Here is a 23,582-nt window from a genome sequence, read left to right as displayed (position 1 = left end):
TGTACCCAGATGCTGGAAGACACATTTGTAATATAAAAGTTATTTTAAGGGGCTTTTGGAGCATAGACGACCTTTACTATGTGTCTCATATGTACATAGTTATTTTAATTAAATCTGGATTTATTCTTTTTTAAACTACATTGGTGTCTCCTGTTAACACACATGGTCTGTTGGAGCTGACTGCAGCTATTAGTTATATTGTTCTCCTTCAGAAAATTTCAGGCTTACTAACAAGAATGCTTTCTTGCCTCCTTTTAAATGTGTTTTCAGACTGATGTGTTTTATATCTCACATGGTTTTCTTGCCATGCATATTACGTTTAAATCTAGCGCTGGCTGCACGCCATAGAAACTTTAATCCCCATCCAGATGAATTCATAACCTCGCCTGAGTTTTCTCTCGCGTACTGGCAGCCTGAGCTCCGCTCTTTTCTAGGGCTCCCACTTCTTTTGCAAGGTTTGTTGCTTCTGCTGAAGAAGAAAATGGTAACATAACGGACCCGCTATAATGAAACAGACCCTCGTCATAAATACTGGATGAGAATGTTTCTGCTCTTCTCCTGGCCAGTGTTTGATGTCTACCACCTGTGATGTCTCTGCAGATGGTCGGTGCTGTTGGGGCATTTTCTTCTAAGAATGGGCATGTGCTACTTTGCAACTCCACACGTCTGCAGATGGTGAGGGGAAGGAAGGGGTGATTTTGTACAGAGCTTCATAATGTAGTTTCTGGTTGCCATCATTTTCAACACATCTGACCAACTCAATTTCCTGTCTTGAATCAACTTTCATTTCATCAGGTCCCAAGTTCTCATTTCTGTTGGTTTGGCTGGGCTCTGCGGGTGATCTATTTTAATGGTGCAGCCTGAAAGAGTCCAAGTTTGGAACAGAGGAGAAGCAGCCTCAGGAGAAGGTTGTGTGCTTAATTTGCTCCAAATGATTATGTCAAAAGGGTTTTTTTTTTTCATTTAGTTGGTTTTGGTTTTTTTTAGTTTATGCAGTTCCAGTTTCTTACAGAAATACTAAGTACTTAAATATCATCATCCTCTTGGTATGATGACTCTCACAAGTGGGCTATTTATTTTGTGAGAACACTAACAATGGTCCAAAACAGTTTAACAAAACATAGTATAACACTCAGCTGCAGTGGTGCTGGGTCACTGGAGCTTAAAAAGGTACACGTTATCTTTGTGAGTTTAATGTTAGTGGCTCTTGGTGTTCAGAGGTGGCAACTCTGAACTGATGTCGTGACAAGAAACTTGTAACTGCAGGTTTGAACATCCCCGTGGAGCCCCTCTGAGCATCTCGGCCCACTACCATGAAGCCTGTACCAATTCCTGCAGACACACTGAAGACCAAAATGGTATTGAAAGGTAAGGTTTCTGTCAATTTTGGTCTTAAAATCATATTTTGGTTAAGTGCCGGTGTCCATGTTATAGGAATGCTGGTATTTCTGCTGGTTATTTCTGAAAATAGTAAAAAAGGTAGCTGGTAGTTGTTTCTGCATTCAGCAAACTACAGTTTACATCTCAGTTAAATGATTTTTTTTTATGGTTGGCTTTCTCAGATGACCTGCTAACTCACATAAAAGAAAATAAATCAAACATTTCCTTGTGTGACTTTTTTAATGGAGTAGCTGTCTTTCAAATGCAAGCTTAATTTTAAAATAAGAAAAATGTGTAACTTTTTTATATACTGGTGTACTGTTACTTTTTCTAGATTTACCATATTTTGGTAATAAACTTTGTTTGTAGGAGGTTTGGAGCAGGAGACAGCTTTTTTCCATGAGGTCAACCTGGGAAATAATATTGGTGCGGTTTGTGACAGCAGCTGTTAGATCATTCGGGGCAGGGGAGGGGGGGGTTGGTTCCTGTTGAGATGTGAGAGGGTTTAAAAAAAAAAAAAAAAAAAGCACAAGGAAAAGGCCCCCCCAAGACAGCAATGTCTGAAAGAGAGCTGATAATCACGTATCTGCCCAGGAGGAAAAAATGAGAGGGGTGGGGAAGAAGTCCAGGGAGGGTTGTGTGAAGAGAGGAATGTGCAATTTGCAGGCAGAAAGGGAAGCTGTGAAGGCTTTTCCCAGGACTACTGCTGATTTGCTGCATGCTCGGGGGGGGAGGGAGAAATTAGAGGGAGCAGAAGAGAAAAGACGAGTGCTGGAAGGGGGACAAATGAGGGATGGAGAGTCAAACATTCGACTTGGTTTTGGTTACCCCACCTGTAAAACACAGGGCTGCTAACCCTGGTAATGATTAAACACTGTAAGGCTCACACGTCTTACATCGCACTTCAGGCAACTGGTTCAACCAAAGGAGTAAATGCTTACTGTGTTGTTATTTTTGTTTAACTTAAATGTTTGACAGCTATAGGTAACATATGAAGTTAGTACGCTTTAAAGAACAAAACAAATGAAAAGCACACGCACATGCATATATATAAGATTATGATGTACCTTTCATATTAATACACTGTGGTTGTCCTCATCAAATTGATTTACCCAGTTTTTAACAAGGAGGGAGGGATCAACAGCCTGTGCGAGGGCACCATATTGCACCAGCAGCCTGGTGAGAAGAGGTGAGACCTCAGAAGACTTCTGTTGTGTCACCTCATTTGATGACAGCAGGTCAGGAGGCAGCACTGATTCCGAAATCACTGTCGTATTTGTCACGTCAGGGGAGTATATTTGGAAATACAAGACTTAAACTCTAGGAAAAAAACCAAACGTAACTGACACACCATTTATCCCTCAAAACCAGGATGTTCTGAATGGACAAAGAAGGGATTTCCTGGTTCTAGGGCAAGTTTAGATTGGAAACCTGCTGCCCTTTACCACCCTCGCTACTCCACGGATGCCGTATGGCCAGGCTGGACGCCAAACGCCTGGTCCCCTTGATGCACCTTTGGGGAAGAGCAAGTGTTGCATTTCTGGATGATGGCCTTACACACAGAGCTGTATTTGTAAAATGCTTAGGAACTATTTGGAGATTATTGCATCACTTTAGAAACAAAGATTTAAGCCCTGAGGTCCTAAGCCTGAGTTCAGAAGGAGCGTTACTCCCCTCGTTAGGAATACTCTCTCTGCTGTCTTCAACTTCTGTGTGTTTGCAACAAGGCCCTTAAGCAGCAGGACAGAACTAAGCAAGGCTTCATGAGGGATATTCAACACTCTTCTCAAACAGCAAAGATGTCATGTATCTTTTTAATCTCCCCGCTAATCTAGCAAAATACAGACCTAGAACGAAACACATCCAGGAGAAGAGAAAAGGTACCGGCACCGGCGTTCTCACTGGCCTAGGAAACAATAGAACAATGGAAACGGCCTGCTGCATCTATCAGCATAATTGGGCTTTTTTTGCCTTACACTTGATTCTGTCTGTGTGGCAGAAGATGAATTCTTTCCTTCTTAGCTACACTAAGGCATAACCTGTGGAACAACAATACTAAATAACACTTTCATCCAGGAAAGTTTGCATTTTTAGCTCTGAAAAAGCTGGGATGGGTATATCCTATAATCCACTCATATTTTTGGTTACCATAATAATTTTCCAGCACTAAAAGAGCTGAATGCTGCAGCATGGCAATGCGATACAAAATTATCTGCCTTTTAGCCTTACTATTACTTAGGAAAATCTGCTGTGGTGCTGGTGCTGTACCCGCGAGGCCGTTCTGTGCCGGGCCCTGTGTGTCCCAGTGCTGCTGGAGGAGGGGACGCGGCCACCAGCGCCTGAGGCCTGTGGCTGTGGCAGCGCCTCGGTGCCTCAGCACAGCCGCCAAACCCTCGCCAGGCCACAAGTGAGGTCCCCAGCGCATGTTCGTCAAAACCGGCGGATATGCTGGAAACGTAAGAGTTAATTTAGACAAACATTGTAAAAGCCAAATAAACTACTGAAGAATCGTTTTGCAAGAGGCCTGTCTAGAGGCTAAAGACAGAGGGTGTCAGTCTGCATTACTGCCCGCGCCCACCCGCATCAAGAGCCAAGTCAGTAGTGCTGGGGTGCTGGTGGCAGTGCAACCGCGGCGAGTTCCAGCAATAAACTCCTGCATCTAGAAATATCAAACCAGATCCTACATTTTTGGTCAAAGCAGTCTCCTCTGCTGCTTGTTGGTCGGAGGACCAACGTGGTGACAAACAAGTTCTGTTGCTCTGCTTGCCTCAGAAGGATCGATCTCTTCTGATTGAAGTGCAGATTTTGAAACTAACTGAAAATAGAAATTGAAAATAAATGTCTGGGTCAAAACACTCTTCCAGAAGCTGAGAGCAAGCACTGTACCACTTCCTGCGCCTAGAAATAAGCAGGGATCAAACTCTGCCAGTCCTGCATCAGAAAACAGAAGCCACTTTGTCATGCACCATGTAAAGTATTTTGTTTATAGCTCAACTTGCTTTCTACTCAAGGTTTCACCAACTACAGCCATACTGCGTCAAAGGAGAAGATGGTCTAACTCATTAAAGACTTGCATAACTTTCAAATAAACAAAACAGAAAAAAGCACTACTTGGATTTCAGTGTTTTAAAGACTTTTTCATATGTGCAGTGATTTTCAGTTTTGTCTTTTTATTGTTGATCCAACTCGCTAAGATGCAAATATCTTGGGGAGTCTTGTCAAATATCAGAACTGCATCTAACAGAATTTCTGCATAACTTGGGATAAATGCAAGCGATGCAGAAGTTGCTGCCCTCAGGACTCGGAAAACAGAAAAGGGGGGGGGTTCAAAACAAATTGTGAATATGCAGCTCTTACAGATCATTGCTACTATGATCAAACACGTGTTTTATTTTGTTAATCGAATTGTCTTGAAACTGATGATTTTCAGGGATGAGGAAATATATTTATTTCAGGTGCTTCCTTGTGAATACTTATTTTGCTCCTCTCAAGGGTCACTGAGAAGGTGAAGGTGCCATGGAAGAGGATGCAGTTCTAACAGGTAAGTGTGCTGTACCCCGGGAAGATTTTTACACATTGAAAAAGCTTCTCTGCTTTTTTTTTCTCTTCCCTGTCATCCATTTCATAGAAGATCAGATTTAAAGCCATTTGATTCGGAAAGTTTAAGTTTGCCTAAATCAGGATCAAATGCGGAATACAAAACCACCATCCTTAAAGAGGAAGACTAAGTGTTGATGATGGGCCAGCTGGGGATAACGATGGATGCCAGGATACAGAATGAATGCAGATAAGAATTAAGATTTATTTTCCTCTTGAAGACTACTTGTGATGCATCGTTTCTTGAAAATAGAATGCAGAAAACATTTGATAGGGAGTTGTTTTAGCATATATGTAAGAACTAAGAACAACTCAGTAAGTCTTTAACTTCAGTTTATACTGTATATCAGTCTACAATAATGCTTTTCCCCACAGGAGAGAAAAATGGCTATCACACACTGGTATTGCAGTTATTACTACCAGACTTATTGGAAAAATCTGTAAAGAATTTTAAAGTTTTATAACAAATATAGACTTCCAGAGTTTGAGATTGTATTGCTCTACGTGACATAATCCCAACATACCTGTTTTTTCAAAATTAGGTGGTTGATGAAAACACAGGCCGAGTACCTGCAGTATTCCCATTTCCTTTAACCTCCAGGACCAGAGGCTGCATGAACGTTATCTTGCTCAGAACGTGGTTGGACTCTGCTTTTCTTAACAGGGTGAGCATTAGTGACAGCCTTAACTGTAACTGAAAAGGCATCCTCTTATGACTTAAAGGAAAAACCGTTCTGCTTGAAACCAGGGCAGCTACACTCCATAATTAATGTTAGAATTGCATTCCGCTGCTGTGTATTAAAGCCAGTTAAAAGTAGACAGTAGTGCAGCAGATACCCACCACAGTTCTACACAAGAACACCTAAAATAGGGAGCTAGCAGATTGATATGTTTTCAGGAACTATTAATTTTATTTTAAGAGAAAATAAAAGAGTTAGAATGTGCAAACATATACTTCAGTGTAAATTAATTTATTAACAACTTAGAGGCAGTTTGTGTTTCTTTTGTTAATAGTCTTGTACTATCTGTGTCTGTCCCTAGATGTCACTATTCTGGAGACTCATCCACACACAACTAAGCCGTGGATTTTCAAAAATTGACTAAACCAGTTCAGTTTTTTTTTCTGCTCTTCATTTAAAGGAATGAGAAGTTGTTTTCCTTTTTTGAAAAAGCTTGGCTTGTATGACTAGTCTAGTTGCTTAATTTTTAATTCTGGGATGAGCAGGATTTAAAAGTTAACTAGCAACAACAATAATACATAGAATTAAATTGACAGAAGTTTAATTTTTGAACTTGCAGAACTTTTTCTGCTGCAGGAAAAATGCACACATTTTTCCCAGGCAGTTGCCCCGGGAGCGCGTGTGGAGTGGCTGGGTGTTTGGAGTTTACGCGTAGGCTGCTGTGCAGGCGAAAGCCAGGAGTGAGGTGGTCAGCGTGGGACTGAGCGCCCAGCCAGGTCTAGGGGCAGCAGCCCCCCCAGCCCCCTGCGGGGTCCCACCCCGATGCCCAGAGCAGGCGAGCACTGCCCACGCTGCAGCGGGTGCACCAGCACCAGTGCTAAACACTCCAGCTTGCAACCTTCACGTCAACGATCTATACTTCCACCAAAAACCAGCTGTCATGCTGGATTATGGACAAAATTGATTTTACCTGTCAGAGACTACTGTGACTTTTAAATCAGTAATGATTTTAAGTGCAATGTAATTTAAAAAAAAAGACAAGGAAAAGGGAGACAAAAGCACAGATGAATGTGTCAAAATATTCCTGGAATCTGTCTTTTATGAAGACATTATTCCTTGTACACCTACTTTGACCACGCATCCTCCTAACTTTGCCAGTTCTAAGGAGTGGTGCATTGCAAGATGAGAACACAGGGGTTCAAGAAGACACACCACAAACCCAGGGCTGAGCTGTACAATCTGGGGGGGGGGAGGAGCGTGGAGACAAGAATCATCAGTTTCTTCAGAAATTAAAACTGTTCATAAATTATCTATACTTACAAAAAAGGAATATTTAAAGGAAAGGTGGAAGTGTAATAAGACCAACTTGCCTAAACTTTAAGTAACTCTTCAACTTCAGGTGTAATCATAGAAAGGATGCAGAAAGTAGTTACGGTTACTGTAGCGCAAATATAAAAATTAACATGAACTTCTGGCCAAAAAGCCAATTTACGAAATCAGGCAGCATTAGCAAATATCAGCAAGGGGAAAGAAAACAGCATTGTGTACATTTATTAATACATCTAATCAAGAGCAAGGCTAGTGCTGATCTGTTAACTCAGTCAAAACTACAGCCAGAGAATACGAGAGGGCCAAACTAGACCTTCACCTGTATCAGTTTTGACCAAAAAAAACCCCCAAACAAACAAACATAAAAAGAAATCTATGAACAAGTCAGTAGCACAGTTAATACCAAAGCCAACAAAAGCGAGCTCTCTAGATGATTACAAACTAAACGGTTTTGGGTAGCGTGGGCCTGCTGCGCTTTGTGCTAGGAGAGTTGAGCCAGACAGAAACCTCTCCAAACCATTAACTCTTGGTTTTGAGAGACACCAGGGGACAGAAGAATTGGTACAGTGCTGGGAGCCCAGGAAACGGGCAGAGGAAAGCCAGGGAATCCAATAATGCAATTTCATGTCAGTCTATTAATTTTATTCAGGAATTTTAAAATCTTAACCACACCAGCAATAACAAGAATGCAAACAATGAGACCATCAAATTGGCTCAACCTCTTTTTAGCAAGGGTGATGCTGGGCGCGTGAGCAAGAAGCTGCACGTGTCAGTCTGATACAACCAAGATAGGGAAATAACCTAGGATAGGAAAGTCAGAAACTAAGTCATTGTAAGCAGTTCACACAACACATTCTCCTGTTTAAAAAATGGAATTACTGAAGGATCAGGGTTTAGTCAGTATTTTAGCTAATTATTTAGTTAATTGAGACATAGTAAGAAAGAAGCGGGGTGAAATTCAGTATGGTAAAATAGAAGCTGCTTACCTGGGTTGCAATGAGCTATGGAGAATGGTAAGCAGGAGACAACAGCTAGTCACAAACAGAAGGAGGAGGGCAGTGTTAGATGAGTAACTAATTGGCTTTGTTTGGCCGGGAGGAGATGACTGGGTTTTTTTGTTTTGGGTTGGTTTTTTTTTTCCTCCGAAGAAAACGCCAGGTTTCCTGTGGAGCCTGTAAAAATTTCTATTATTGGAGACATTTAAGAGCAGATTAGTCAAACATCTCTACTAGCAGTAGCTAAGATATTTCATTGTGCCTTGGGGTGAAAAGCAGGCTAGAGAATGCCTGAGTACTTTTCAGATTTATTTTATAGGAACATAAGCCCCTATTTCCAGTGAATAGCTGGAATTTCAAAGCATCCACATTCCAGTATTTCATTTAATTTTAAAGTTTGAAATATTTCTAAGAGATCTCAACGATACTGTAGCAATAGACTATTTCTTTATAACAACTTCTAATAATAGACATCCTTTGGAGATTCTGTGAAATTTGCACCAGGACAATATTTTTCATCTAGATCTCTCCCTCCTCCCACAGCAGGTTGAATATAACAAATGTGATCCAGTGCCAAACTGCGTTGGTTAGACAGGTCAGGGAAGGAAGAGGAAAAGGAGGGGAAGACGACAGCCAGGCTTCTCACAGTACTTTTGAGACAAAACTTTAACTTTTTTAGTGATATTTCTTCCTTTGACAACCTCTTGATGCAAAATATGGTTTGCATCATCAGTTCCATTTTGGATTTCTTAAGGTACATTGCACATGCACGTAAGCAAGTGCCGCATGATCGTCCTTACCTTCTAGGCTAAACACGTTGGGATCACAGGGAATACATTATAAACACAGTTCTCCGCAAAAGCACCACGTAGCCAAGCACTAGGCAGAGCTCTATGCTGTTCTCCATTCAAGACACATCACTTTTAAGTGAGATATTATGAGCAATTTATTTCATACGCTAATTACATACAACATTTCAATTTTAAATTGAACCTGTGCGGTCTAAAAGGTGCTGACTCGGCAGAGCACATGTTCTGCTGTAGCTGCATCTCTTCCTGTAAAGAGAAACATGAATTTCCTCATCATGGCAATATCCGAGTTACATTGTTAAACAGCAGGAAGCAGTAAGGATGGCTCCGGGGTCAGAAGAGCTCAGCGAAGTCACAAATGCAACCCAGCACATAACCAACAGAAGAGGATAAAACAGGCTACAGCAGCAGCTTCAGCCGAGAGCAGCAACCAAAACCTGACCAAACCTTGGTTTTCCAGGTGCCTCGTCAGCCCCATGCAGCCCAACAGCGGCACAGCTCCAACATCCCCGAAGGGGAGACCCAAAAGTCCAGATTCCCTCCTGGAGCTTCCCATTTTCAGCTTTACATTTTCCCAGCCACACTTACAAACAGCTGCTGAAGCATTCACAGTAGCAAAAGATGAATTCTCCTGCTTCCTATTTTCACAGGGATATGGGAAAATTGCTCCCTATTTACTTTAATCTTGCACTGACTTGGGAACTGAAGAGAAGGGGGTGTTTCATAAATAAGCTTAGACTTACTTTGTTTCAGGCATCCTGAAGCTGCTTAGTCCTTCAAATTAGAGTGCATAATTGCTTTTCTTGAGAGGGACTTGATGTAAGTCCAGTTTCATTTTAAAACAAGGCAACTGAATAGTATATTAAAATTGCCAAGTTATGTTAAAAGCTAAATTAGCATTATTTAGCATTTAACTAGTAAAACTTCAGCAGTAAGGTTGTCCTATTTGCATATCAGACTCAACAAATGAACAAAAACCAGTTTGTCTACTGCTATGCGTGCAGTTTTGTATCCTGCAGATACACGGAGCTCGCTCAGGTACCAGAGACCACATACTGAATTCAGCATTCCACCCGGAGTATCGCACTAAGAAGTGAGAGAATAAAGTGTAAAGTCAGCCAAGTCGCACAACACCCCACATCTTTCAAGTGTTTTGTGGAAAAAAAAAAGTGTCAGGATAATATTAGCCTAGATGAACCCCTGTGAGAGTGCAGACAGATTGCTTTTGCTACTCGGATTATCTCAGACACCTACAAGTAGCACTTGAAACAGTGGCAACGTTTAATTTATGGAACTTGAATAATTCAGAGCTTGCCATTAAAGTTATGCTCTCAAAAGCCATCGTATCTTTCCATGGTGGCAGGGAGAATACTACATTTTCCATGTTGAAGTGATCTGACCAGGACAGGTAAGAGATTTCACAGACAAGACACTAAACCATAGTTCAGAGAGGAAAAGGGTATGGACACACCTTCAAGAGTACGATTTCCTTTTGATGCAAGGAAAGTTTAGGTGTGCAGATGGGGTCTACTCATCTTAAATCCTTGAGGGAAACTAGTCTGTGAAGACAAGAGTCAGTCAGATTGACGGTGTGGACTAGCCTCTGTCCATCTAATCAGTGTACCAAAACACGCTCTGCAATCGAGTCTTAGCACAGTTTAAAACAAAGTACACTTTTCTGCCTTTGACTGAATTCCAGTCTCTGTTCATATGCAGGCTGATACAGGTCAGTTAAAATACTGAACTAGATTTTACTTTAAAAATGCAAACTCTGTTTAAGTATCACATATTGGTTACCATCCTGCTTAAGAAAATCACAACATAAAACCACTGAAGAAAACAGAAGCTGGAGTAGTAAAAATTCAGTGTTACAACAGACGCGAATTTAGGGTCTCTGACTTAAGTCACAGTTAAAAATCTGTCGTATACACCCACCGTTTCCCTCACCCTAAAGCTGTGCATCCTCACCCTCGGGAGCGGCACTGTTTTGCGTACACTTACTTTAAAGAAGTACCTATTTGGGGTGTTCCAAGACCCACCTAACCCCATTAAAGGATTTTTAAAACCAGGTGAGACAGATGTGAACACTTCTGAAAGAATTTGGTGTAGTGACCCGAGTACATCAGGGACCTTCTCTTAAAATTGAAGATTCAAGTTAAGCACTTGACAAATGATCACAGTTCAGCCATAAACACAGCAACATTTTTGCTTGGCATGCTACAGCAGAAACTTTATTCAGTTCATTTTGAAAATATTTGCAACCAAAATTTATATTTGTAAACTCACAGAAATAAGCTTTAACATAACGGCTGTATACAACTCAAATACAGGTAATATTTTTAGCAATAACTTACAGATACAAACTAATGATAAACTACAATTTCACAAAGAATTGTAAACATTTTGCACAATTGTCAGTCCTTTCTTTTAGGCAAAGTGCTCTTTTGATGACAAATAAATTAACACACACATAACTAGAGTGGACTACTTCCAGACAATACAAAAAGGTGTTTAATAAGGCTTGTAAACAGTGTAATAGTTATTTATGCAGAATCCATAAAAGTGTCTTGCAGGCTAAATATACTTACATACCTGGGCAGCAAAAACAATCTTGGAAATGCTTTAGATGTTAAATAAAAAGTTAACATTAATATCTTTCCAATGATATTTTTAATACACAATAAATGACTTAAGATTACATCCTTAATAGCTTATATCCCTGACCAAGAGGATTTAGGTGTGACTTATTGGCAGTTGTGTCATTGAGTGGGGGAGCAAAGGCTGTAGTCCAAGAGCTGTAGGTGAATGAGCTACAAAAACAGAAATATTTACTGGTCAGCTTCATTGGAGGTAGAAAAAGATGACAAGCTAGTAAATCCCATTGGGTAACAACAGCTCCCCGGCCCCAGCCACCGCAGCTCTGCTCCCCCCAGGCCAGCAGCCCCCCCCTCCTGCGCCCACAGCCCACCTCGCAATGCTTATTTGGACAAAAATAAGCTCAGGCCACACGTGGCTCAGTCTAGTTCTCCCAAAACCTCCGCAGTCTCCCCTAATCACAGATACAAGCCACCACTGTTGACTTGCTGGGTCACAGGACACACAATGACCGAAACACAATTTTGACCACCAGGCTCCCCCCCAGCGTGTGTTAATGAGGGAGCCTGCAGTTTCCAGTGAGGTACTGGATTGAGCAACCTACGGTCCTGGGGCAAGAGTCAGGGAGCAGGTGGTAAACAGTTTTCATTAAAATTACATATCACTAAAAGAGGTGGCATGGACATTCAAAAAAAGTGTTTGATTTCTTATTACTAGTATTCATAGTCTGGAGGAAGTACAAAAAGTGGTCTTCATACCCAGATCTTCAGCTAGGCTCTTACAGCTTGAAGAGGCACCCTCCTTGGTGAGGTGCAGATAGCAACTACAGTATTAAGATATTTTATAAAGAATACCAGAAATCAGAAACCCATTATGTTTCTTTAATCAACACTTGGTAAACTGTTCTTGCTATGGCCGATAACAATTTTACTTGGGCATGCGAAGTTGTCCCACCTACCATCCATGTAGCTGTGTAGAGCAGTTAACATAGTCCCGTCCTGGGGTACGTAGGCAGAATACGCCATTTCTTCTAACATGGGTGGAGACAGCCTGGAGGGCTGAACTGCTGTGACGGGAGCAGTAGACGAGTGATTAGGACTAACGTGCTTCTTATGGCGTGCTCTGCAATTTTGAAACCACACCTGAAAAGGGAGAAAAATTTACATCATGTTGATAGATTGCATTCTGTTTCCACATTAGCATAATAAAAACCTCAGCATTCTAACTTCATCGGAATTCAATTAGTTAACTGGGCCTTTAACAGCCCAAATGAAGAAGTACTCATCCTAAACCTAGACACGGAGCCTCGAATGAGCGTGGTCAAGCCAGGAAAAGCTCTGGGAGAGGTGGGGGAGGGGCTGCTGCCCTGGGCACCCAACAGGACACGGCCATTTCCCTGCCCCAGCACCAGTAACAGCCAGGCAAGGGGGCACAGGACACCCATTTGCCTTCTCATGTGGAGAACTGTGAAAGCTCCCACTTTTTTAAGGCTTGATCACAGCTGTGAGATGCCTCATTCCTATGGCAGCACTCTGCCAATCTTCTAGGCTAGAATGAGCCACAGGAACCACAAACTTATTTTTACTTATATAAACATATAAATATATAATATATGTATTTTAAAAAATAATATTTATGTATAAAAAGCACATGCATATAATGTTTTCAGAGAGTCATTGTCAAGTAAAGATTCTAAGCTTGTGTTTCTCAGTTTTGGATGACGTGGGTACACGGGTACTCTGCTCTCCAGAACAGGTCACTAGGTACTTACTTACTCCTAACGCATCGTACCACAAGCCATTTTCAAAAAGAGCGCGGGCCTTAAGAACAGGCTATTGAAGTCAGAGATTTATCTTTAGAAGAGCTTGGTGCCAATTCCTACGCCATTTAGCCTGAGAAGTTTCTTCCTGGGAGACCATTGATCCTCCACACGAAGTGCAAGAGGAATACAGCAAGTTTTCCAAATTAATTTCAGACACCACCCTTAGTCAGGAATAGGTCTAGAACAAACATGTTATGTTAAAACTGCCAGATTAGATCTTTTTCCGTCTCAGAATAACTACACAGAAAAGATTGTCATTAAGTGTTTCCAGTGGCCGACTACCAGGCTTTGCTGTTCAAGTAGCTTTGCAGGGTTACCTGTATAACACGCCTGCTCAAGCCTGTTCTTTCTGCCAGTTTCTGAAGCGTTTGTGCATCTGGATTGTTGTCCTGAGCAAACTGTGCTTGCATAACCTGAAAAGGCAAGAAAAGAGATTGCGGGGCTTTTGTGTGCAGCCCTGAGAGTGGCATTAGAGACTCCTCTCAGCCGGAGCCCTACTCCTTGACTGTTTTTAGGAAACTGTTGTAATCAACAGTGCCCAGACAGTCCCCAATACATTAAGGGGAAAAAAAAAAAAAAAGGAATCCCACAAACCCAAAAAGCCAAAAATACAAGCCCCTTACTATGCTTAACTGAACTGAGACATTTACCAGAAACGAAAGAAATTAATTCTGCATGGCAGTGGTAAAAAACAAAGGAGGTGCTTTGTTATGATTGTGTTACAGTCTGTGGGACAAAATTCCCTGGCAAAACAGTTAAAACACGCTTGATAAAGAGAAGGTCTACAGCAGCAGACCAACAGCACAGAGAGCTTCGATCCACCTCTTGGCTCGTCAGTCACGACCTGCATTTCATCTTACATGGGGCAACTTTACCCTCTGTGCAGCCGCGCGGAGGGTGCGACTGGGAAGCCCTTTGTGCCTCCTTCACCTTGAGCTGACCTGAGGAACACAGAGGCCCCACCTTGGCTGACCTGCACTGTGTAATTGTTTGGTTACACTCATTGTTTTTACAGAAAATTGAAGACAAGTCATTAGGATATGATTTATTTTTTTTTTTCTGAGGAAGTAGGTATCAACTTGGCCTGATCCTGAACAGTTTGAGAGCCTGTAAGAGTTTACCTTCTTTAAGGAAGCAGGGCTTCATGAATTCCTGGAGTATCTTCAGCAACTTAGTGAACTGTAGTTTCCCATTTCTGGATTTAGTTTCCCATTTCTGGATTTTGTCCCATGATGGACTGCAAAGTTTGCCTGGCTCCATCTTTGAAGATTCAGACTACTTCCCTCCACATCCAGAAATGATGAAACTATTTACTTTCCTACTGTTTCATACAAAGACATCAAAAAGTGAGGACATCCTTTTGTACAAGTTCTTCACGAGGTGTGTTACTACTCTGACAGTCGCTTATCCCTCTGACGCTTCTCTTTCGGGCATCAAGGACAGCTAGAGAGTCAGATGCACCAAGCAGAAAGCAAGTGTCATTAATAAGAGGCCCTGAGATCTCAAACACCTGCTGGAGTAGGGTACAACCTATTTAAAACAGGAAAAGAAAGGAACATGGAAGTTCCATTGACAGCAAACAGGCAGAAGCCCTTGAATACAGTTCCTGCCCTGATGGCTGGGTCTATCTGCCCTTCAGCTACTGCTGGAAAAGAAAGTTCCCTTTCACGGGAGTTCAAGCCTGATGTCCAGACTCCTTGCCAGGTTATTCCTAACACGCTTGTTTCGCATTAATGCCACATTCTGTCTTCAGCCACGGCTGAAGTCACAAAGCAAGCTTTGAACAGCCCCATGCCACGTTGTACAGCACTGCTTAAATGCCTCACCTGTGTTATTATACCTGAACTTCAGTTTTTCTCAACTGCTTTCACCATGAACAAGAGGAGGAAAGGCCAAAAAAACAGAACTCACTGAGGCAGTATAAAATGAATGGTGCAGTGGCCACACGTGACCAGAAATTCGCAGACACGTTGTAAACTGAAAGCAGGGATGTGTAGCTAGGATTAGGTAGAAAGCTGCAGCTTCCTTACTGCTACAGGCTGAAACCTCTAAATCTGGTCTGAAACCTCTAAATCTGGTCTCACCACTGCCCCTTTCTTGGGCAGCTGGCCCTGGACATGGTGGTTTTCCCTAGAAAGCTAATTTAAGGGAAGCGGTGATCCAGAGGGTTAAATAGCTCTGGACTGCCTTAAAGATGAGTTAACTCTTGCCAAGTACTTCAAATGCACTTTCCCTGTATTTCACTCCACCTCTCTCTATGAAAAAAGTGTGTTTTTTCCCTTAAATGTGCAGCATTGAACACTAAGGCTACGCCTTGAAATACAACACCAAGAACTACACTGGCTTCGGTGTATTTTTAACAGGCAAAGCTCAAAGACACTTTGAGGAAATCAGCACGTGAAGCATTTTGGAAGGGCTGGGAGAAGAGGAAGAAGAAAAGGAAGGAAAGCAAAGACGAGTCCCTGTTGATAGTCTCTCTTCCTGGTGTACAGAATTATAGCCAGGACTATAACATATGATCTAAAAAGCAAGTATCGAGGAGAACTGCCTTAGGAGGAAAAAGGGCAATCAAGAAATGAATGCACAACTCCTCCCCATCTTCTCTACAAACCAAAGCAAAGCAAGACACAGGTGTTGACAGGAGTCAACCTGTGTTCGTGCGAATATAAACAGGAACCCACGATACTCACCTGTTTTGAGAACGCAATCTTTTGCAGCCCTTATTGCGCACTACAACAAAATCCAAACTTCCACCCTGTTAATGTCTTGAAGTCATATACAGTACCCATCTTCAGTACAGCTCTTCACATTACATAATTCTAGAAATATTTTGTCTTTATTATGTGTAGCGATGTAAATGCCTGATAAAATAGATTTCATTGAGCAATCAAAATAGAACAACCTTTTTATTTCCACCCTGCGGAATTACTAGCTGCCCCCAGGGAAATAAAAAGCTTGAAGAGTAACTATTTCATATTAAACTGCTGAAGCTAACAAACAATTCCAGAAACATGCTGTGTCTTGATAGTTTATGAAATAGTTGAAAGCACGCAAGCTTTTTCTTTCCCCCCATATGCATCCGATTTCCTATCGGTTCAGCACCGACGTCCCGCGTAAACCTACATCTGTGCAAGTTCTCAGCACTGCCTCTACCTGGAGCTGGTCTGCCGTGAAGCTGGTCCGAGCTCTTTTTGCTGGTTTTGGATGATTGACATCTTGTTCTGTTAGTAACGCTCCTTCCACGCTAATCCCATTACCTGAAGCATTAAAAAGAAAACACCACCGTCTGCTAAACATTCAAAGTGATGTTATTCCTAAGTCAGACCATCCTCCGACAATAACCAACAGTTATTCAGCCAGATGAATTTCAACTTAAAAAAAAAAAAATCCATATTCTGTTCAAAGTTAAATTGATCCATCCCTATTACCCATTACAGCCCAAACGACTCCCTTGCAAGCAAGGGAAGGAATAGATCCAGCATGTTATTTTACCAACTAGATATGCTCCTGCTTTCTTTTCCTTAGGACAGAAAACAAGTTATACAAACTTAAAAAAGAATTAAAACATCAAATAATTTACACATTATTTTAATTCAAGAACCTGTGCTTCCAGCCTTAGTAAAGCTAGGTAATTACCTCTTAATAAGGAAGATGAAGTAAAACGCAACAATTTAATTAAAACTAAACCACAAACACAGTTCTTCACAAAGGCAGCATGTTACCATTTTCAACTTCTCTTTTCAGGTTGTCCAACATGCAGTCGTAATGTACTCTACAGAGGACTTTCTCTTCAACCAAAGCGAACTCCTCTCCTGTAGAAAGCTGCCGTTTGCAGGAGAAGCAGGCAAAGCATGCCAGGTGGTAGACGTTTCCTTTCGCCCGCCGGACCCAGTCGGTGGAGTGGATGTGCCGCCCGCAGCGCGAGCAGCGGGTGCCGTATCGCCTGCAACGACAGCGGCCACTGCGGGGTGAGGCCACCGGCACCGACCGCAGGAGGGTGATGCTGGGGGGGCCACAGGCAACTGGGATGAGGCAGCGCGGACGAGACCCCCAGCAAACAGGCTGACCACCAGGGACGAGGCGACGGCACAACTGTGTTTTCATCGCAAAAAATCAGCAAGTTTGTATCTGAGAGTTTAAGGTAAGACCACCACTGAACCACAGAAGTCAGTATTTTCATAAGGCAAAGGGTAAAACTGAAACATCCTAACTGCTACATGAATTCACAAGTCTTCATCTTTCCTTTTATAAAAATAATTACTCTTAAAAAAGCTGTGAGTGGGAGACAGAAAAGGCTGACTTTGCGTTCAAAGTTCTCCCAATTACTATAACTCTCCCAATCTCCCAATTATATCTCCCAAATATATTTCCCCTTACTGTAGTGGTAGTCTGAGTTGTTATATTTAGCTACATCATCCTTCACTAATCATTCGGTTCCCTTCAGCGGGAGAAGGGGGAAAACCCGTATCTTCATAGTTATTTCCTTAATTACTATCACATTATGATTTTAAAAGAAATTCAAATATCTGCAAGTACTTACTACAGTAGAATATTTCTCTTTGAAGAGGAAAGTAGCCACCAAGATATGTTGATTATGTAGATAAGAATTCGTCCTGAAAATCTTTGCAGACTCATAAATTCTTTTTTTGAAGTCCCACAAAACTTTGTTTTTCCAGTTCGCAGTATCCAGCCTGCCCCCTCCCTCTCTCTCCGTGTCAAAACTGACTAGCTGGACACAATCCATCCACTACACAGGAAAGAATCCCATAAATAGTTTGGTCTGGGGAAGCACTAGCAATCACACCAAATTTTTTTGCTACTTTCTAGACCGAAGATTTTGTATCATGAGTACTTTCAATGCCAGTATGAATCAATAATATTCTTTCTTACAGGATTAGACCTTAATCTTGAAGAATGCTTCATATTCTAAATCAAGTTCATCACAGAAAGGTACCACTGCTGAAAGCTTCTTTTAAAGATGATGGGATTTATTCTGGGTTGGTTTTGTAGTCCCACGCGATACCAGCGGGGTCTAGTCCAAACGGGCATCATCCCAACTCTGCCTTGTATCCTCCACTGGCATCACCCGAGGATGATTCCGTGCACACACAACAGCTTTACAACATCACTGCGGCAGGGACTGAGTCCCCCCACGGGTGTACAGCGCTAAATTACTGCATAAGTGCAGTAGCTGTGCGTAACGGCGGAGGGAGCAAGGGGGGACTCCGCTGTTACATTAGACAGACCTGGGGTCTCCCAAGCCCCTCGGAGAGAAATGTCAGACTTTAACCACTGAAAATAAACCCAGCAAATAAGACACAAAGGGCCTAAACGCACATTTTAGTTGCGGCTGAAGTAAGAAGTAACACGCAAGTGTAATATGTTATCTAATAAAATGGTATTACTGTATGATATACCTGAAATAATCAAGTTTGCAGAAGATATCTTTATCTTTGATGTAACAGCTGGTATGCCTTCCTAGAGACGTTCTGCAGACACTGCATGAGAGACAGCGCACGTGCCAGCAGAGGTCGTTTACCTGCAAACGCACAAAAGGAAAACACCCCTCAACGTTTGTGCTACCATTATTATATTCCATATTTACAAAAAACATTTTTCCATCCATACAGACAAGGCCAGAAGTGACAGGTACCATGACTCACAGAAAATTTATCTTCAAGGCAAAACATTTTTCCTGTAGAACTGCATGCATATTAAGGGTTAATTAATTTGACTGAGGTCTTCAGAATAAGCTTTCAGAGGTTTGTAATTAAAAGCACCAGAAGGGGAAGCAAGAGATTCAAGTTCCACGTAGATATTTTGTGCCCAGTTCTGTTCTCACAGCCTTGGAGTAACAGAGCGAGTTCTGGCCTCGCATGACCTTGGGGAGGCAGCTAACTTACGTGCTTTTATTTCCTAGTCTGTAAAAAGCCCTGCTTAGCAAAGAACAAACTTTGCAAAGTGATTTGAAATTTTAAAATGCAAGTATTGGGGGGGAAGTCTGTCAACTAGAAACACACCATGAACCACATCTTTGTTTGCCAGGTTTCTGCTAAAGCAAAATTAGTGAATGGAGTGAGAGTTTCAAAACATCAGCAGTTATTTTAATAGCAAATTCAACAATTCTTTAACATGTAACTCCATAGTGAAACCAGACATAGTCATGGAAAGCAGCAGAAATCAGCAGTTTTGAACACTCACATATAATTTTTGGGCAAATAAATTGAGTGCAATTATTTTCATTTCTTCATTCCTATAAAGAGAGCTCTCTGTCATGCAGACATCGTACATCACACATCAGCTAAATAACTTCAATAATTTGAAAACCCAAGACTCCCAATGACCGTAACAATTAAGTAATAACCCTCTGGATAATCCCATGCTGCATAGGAGAAATTCTGTAAACCAAACAATACGTAAGTTTAGACTTCTTTTTTTCTTTTTCAGTTTTCTGAGCCAATTTCTCATCTCACAGCAAACAGCCGGTATATTGCCTGTGGCAAAGCAGCAGATTTGAGATAATCCAGGATGTGCTTTTCATCAGAACACTGCCAGACAAACCGCAGAGAAAGCGAGGTATTGGCTCCAACACTCATGCTGGAATCACCCATTTCAGTCATTCTTCAGGTTCTAACATCGCGTTTGCAGTTGCCCAACGTTCTCCCAACTGTTATCCTGGTTGGCAGCCATCTTCCTGCACACTGACGAATTTACACCACACTGTAATATGAAACTGTTGATAGCAGCTGTCACCAAACTGATCCTCCCAAGTATTTCCCAAAGCTGCTGTCCTGCAGCAGACCAGGGCAGTGGCCCTTGTGAAGGGTCCCCAAGTGAAGGGCCGTGTGAGGAGCCCGCCAGCAGCTCCACAACGCCAGAGCCGACGTCCCAGCCACGCAAAGCTCAGCTCACTGCCGGCTCCTCAGAGCACAGTACTCCGCCACAGAACAGGACATCAGTAGCTTTGATAGTTGTCCCATTTGATGTTGCCCGTCTACATCCTTATTAATTTAAGGGCTGAAGACATACTGCTGATGATCAGCAAGATACACCAGTTTACCAGCACAGATTCCCCTCTCCCTCTGCCTACGCAGGAAGCAGTAACAGCTAATTTAAACTTAAGGCTAAATCATTTAGAGGTCTTTTGCTCCAAGCCACATTATCCTAGTTGTTCAGACAGGAGACAGCAACAATCAGTAAACGAGCTACCGAAACGTCACTGGAGTTAGTGGGACTGGAACCAAGTTCAAGTCAACTCTGCTCCCAGTCCTGCCGCACTACTCCTGTGCGAGCCCGGCTGGGATTTACTAGAACAAAAGGTGCATAACAGCTCCCCCACACCTGCACCTACCCTGTTCTAAATGAACACCAACCCAGCATACACCTTCCTCTGACCTCCTCACCCCAGCCGAGATCTAAGCAAAGCATCTAACAGTAACACCGAGACGCTTTCAGCGGCGTTACCGACTTTCACTTTGCAGAATATACAACGGCTTTATTTAAGGCTGCATCTAGGGCAATCGAACGACTTCTAGCATGACCGTCTGATTTAACTTTTGAAAGGAGAGAGGGCAAAACTCTGATCAGGATGATTTTAATGTCTGTAATACAGAAGGAAAAGAGCCCCCCTGGCAGACACATTAACACTTTATGTTTAAAGTCACATGGTTTTGTTTGTTTTTAAATCTCTTGCTCAGTCCTGAATGCCAAGGCTAGCAAAACTACCCGGCAATCACCCAGCTTGTTTCCTTACTAGACCACCTTTTAAAGGAATAATTTATTTCCACGTTTCTCAAGAGGCACTTTTGCTTTGAGATTCACGACACCCCACGAGAAGATGTTTTAGCTAGTAACAAGTCGGTCACAGCTCCACCGCTTCCCCAGCAGCGTGAAGCACAGCGAGGAGGTTACCCGCGTCCTGAACCGCCAGCTTTTCCTCCCTTCTCTCTCTCACAGCGCGTCAAAAAAACCCAACCCGAGCGGCGTCCCCCGGACCACGAGCCGCGGTTCCGTTCTTCCCCGGGCCCGAGTCCCGCCGTCCCGCACACAACGAACGCCTCGCCTTTGACCGCTCCCGTCTGCGCAGCGACTCCGCTCGCAGCTGGGGGACGCGCGGCGGAACGGGCGCTCTGTCGCGACAGATGCGACAGCCCGAGCAGCCGCGGGACGACGGTTCGGGGAGGCGGAGCGGGGACGGGGCGAGTTTCCTCGGAGCCGCTGAGCCCGGCCCCGTGGGGCTCGCCGGGCGCCGCCCCGCGGGGACCCTCCCGGGCGGCAGCCGCCGCACCGGGGAGACGCTGCCGCCGGCGGCGGGCCCCGGGCTGGTGGCTCTTACCTTCAGCAGGTACTTGTCCACGATCTCCAGGCCGCAGCTGCTGCACACGCACTTGCTGGGGGCGCAGCCGGAGCCCGAGGCCATGGACCGCGGCGAGGAGGAGGGCGAGAGGGCGGCGGAGGATGAGCAGGAGTCCTCGTCGGCCGCTGCGGGGCTGGCCTGCGGGAGCGCACGGAGAGCGCGGTCAGCGCCGGCCCGACGGCGGCCGCCGCCCGCACCGGCAGCGCCGGGGGTCGCGGGACCGGCGGAGCCGCCGCCTGCGGGACCCGCCGGTACCTCCCGGTGCCGGAGCTTCCCCGCGGGGCCGAGCAGAGGGGCCGCGCCCGGGACCGGCGGACCCGCAGAGCGTCCGGAGCGGCGGCGGGGACCGGCGGACTCGCAGAGCGGCCACCCCGCGCCGGGCACCGGCGCCGCGCCCGCCCCCTCCCCGCCGCCCCGCGCACCTTCTCCGAGGGGCCGCCCAGCGCGGGCAGGTCCTTGTCCTCCAGCCTACAGACGAACATCGGGTCACTCTTCCAATACATGGCCCTGCCCTACCGCATACCAGCCCGGCGGGGCGGCCCCGGCCCCCCGCGCCCGCTCTCTGCGCTCAGCGCCTGCAGGAAAAAAAGTTTTGTTTTGGAGGGGGTGGACCTGCCGCGCTGGCCTCACCTCCTGCGCAAAACCCGCCTTCCCAGCGCGGCGGCAGCGAGCCCGCGCCCGGTTTTGTGCGGGGGGAGGGGGACGGGGGGGGAAAACCCCAACAACAACAACAAAAAAACAGCAACGAAAAAAAGGCAGAGGATCCCTCCCTCCCCCCCCCGTTTGTCTCCACCGTTTGCTGCCGCTTCCCCCCGCCGCCCCGCTCCAAACAAAGATTCGAGTTACATCTCCGCGTTAGCGGAGGAGACAGGCGCGGCGGAAAGCGGGAGTACGCGTAGACGGGACAGGGCTGGGAAAAGGTTGGGAAAGGGTTTTCAGCGCCGAAATCCGGACCCCAGCGCGCTCCTGTAGCTCCCCCGAACCCGCCTCGCCGCCTCCGCTATCCCCTGATAAAACCTTTCTCGTTAAGCTAAAAAAGGAGCATCTGAGCTGCCCAAAGGCCGCAGACGTTACTCCGGTTCTGAAACCAAGCCTGACAGACGGCAGACATCGCTAATTAACACCAGTGCCTTGGGTCGCGCCGCGGACGGAGGGTGCTGGCAGCTGGCTGCCCACAGCCCCCCGAACGCTCGACCGTGTCTCTCAGCGGAGGGGCCGTGGGCGCTGCCTCGCCTTTTTCACGGTCACACACCGTCCCCGTAGAGTCCCCTCCGCCCAAACGCTGCTGGCGTGCTCGGGACAGTGCAGGAGAATAAAGCAGCCGCTTGTCCGCCGCAGGTGAGGTAAATAACCGGGGTGTCTGCTTCTCTGCACGTATTTAACTAGCCAGGTGTTTTTAATTAAACTTGTCGTTATGTTTCCATTTTTCCTCCCCTCTCTTTTGTTCCAGCTCCGCCTGACGATAGATGCAAGACATGTTGCAGAACCTCAGTAAGGCAATGAGAGAATTGCCCGTACGCTTAGAAATGTGACAAGTTTGGTAAAAGGGAGTTCTGCTTTTGAGAAGCTGAATGAAAGGAGAAACCCCGTATTCTTCTTCCCGTAAAATTTACGATCGTTGTTTCAAATCGCGGGACCCGATCCTGCAGGACCGTAACTGAACGAGTGGGGGTGCCGAGCCCCGGCAAACCCGGGGCGTCCCCGTCAGTCACTCGTTTGTCCAGCGCTAAAACCGATGTGACCCTGGACAGAACTTCGCTTAAATCTGGTCCCCGTGTCCCGAGCAGCCGCTGCTGCAGCGAGGCAAGTAGCGTTTGGGGTTTTGTTCTGGCCGCGACGAGGCTCGGCGCGACCGACAGCCGGCCCGGCCCGGTCCGGGGGCGGCAGAGCCGGGGCGGCGGGCCGGGTCCGCTCCAGCTCCCCCGCGAGGGGCGGACGCGGGACCTCGCCGTCCCCTGGGTGCCCCGGTTCCCCCCCCACCCCCGCTGGCCCGGAGGCGGCTTTCAGGGCGAGTCCCGC

At 44.8% G+C, this 23,582-nt stretch overlaps 1 protein-coding gene across 3 annotated transcripts; it reads right to left on the bottom strand.

Annotated features, from left to right (window-relative positions):
- Positions 1 to 10,997: 10,997 nt before the first annotated feature.
- Positions 10,998 to 22,881, bottom strand: LHX8 (LIM homeobox 8). 3 transcript variants are annotated; one of them, XM_074597490.1, is made up of 9 exons: positions 22,410 to 22,542; positions 21,986 to 22,138; positions 21,543 to 21,701; positions 18,625 to 18,746; positions 16,930 to 17,150; positions 16,361 to 16,464; positions 13,525 to 13,620; positions 12,344 to 12,527; positions 10,998 to 11,600 (listed from the first exon to the last, which is right to left on the bottom strand). In XM_074597490.1, exons 2-9 carry the CDS (start codon positions 22,064 to 22,066, stop codon positions 11,524 to 11,526), a joined length of 1,044 nt encoding a protein of 347 aa, XP_074453591.1. In that variant the 5' UTR covers positions 22,067 to 22,138; positions 22,410 to 22,542; the 3' UTR covers positions 10,998 to 11,523. The 3 variants fall into 3 exon arrangements, with proteins under 3 accessions (XP_074453591.1, XP_074453593.1, XP_074453592.1); XM_074597492.1 differs by lacking the exon at positions 22,410 to 22,542 and adding an exon at positions 22,816 to 22,881 and having other exon boundaries at positions 11,004 to 11,600; XM_074597491.1 differs by having other exon boundaries at positions 11,004 to 11,600; positions 22,518 to 22,541.
- Between the last annotated feature and the right edge of the window lie 701 nt (positions 22,882 to 23,582).

This window comes from Larus michahellis, chromosome 8 (genome assembly GCF_964199755.1).
Source record: "Larus michahellis chromosome 8, bLarMic1.1, whole genome shotgun sequence".
NCBI lineage: Eukaryota > Metazoa > Chordata > Aves > Charadriiformes > Laridae > Larus > Larus michahellis.
Note: the sequence above shows the minus strand (reverse complement) of the source record. Positions and strands in the feature narration are given on the sequence as shown.

Bases quoted from the DNA above. Each gene is read 5' to 3' on its own strand.
- LHX8 (XM_074597492.1), bottom strand. From the start codon at position 22,066: ATGTATTGGAAGAGTGACCCGATGTTCGTCTGTAGGCTGGAGGACAAG. The intron at 21,702-21,985 runs GTGCGCGGGGCG...GCGCTCCCGCAG, and splicing joins TGGGCGGCCCCTCGGAGAAG to GCCAGCCCCGCAGCGGCCGA. The intron at 18,747-21,542 runs GTAAGAGCCACC...GTGCGTTTGCAG, and splicing joins TGGACAAGTACCTGCTGAAG to GTAAACGACCTCTGCTGGCA.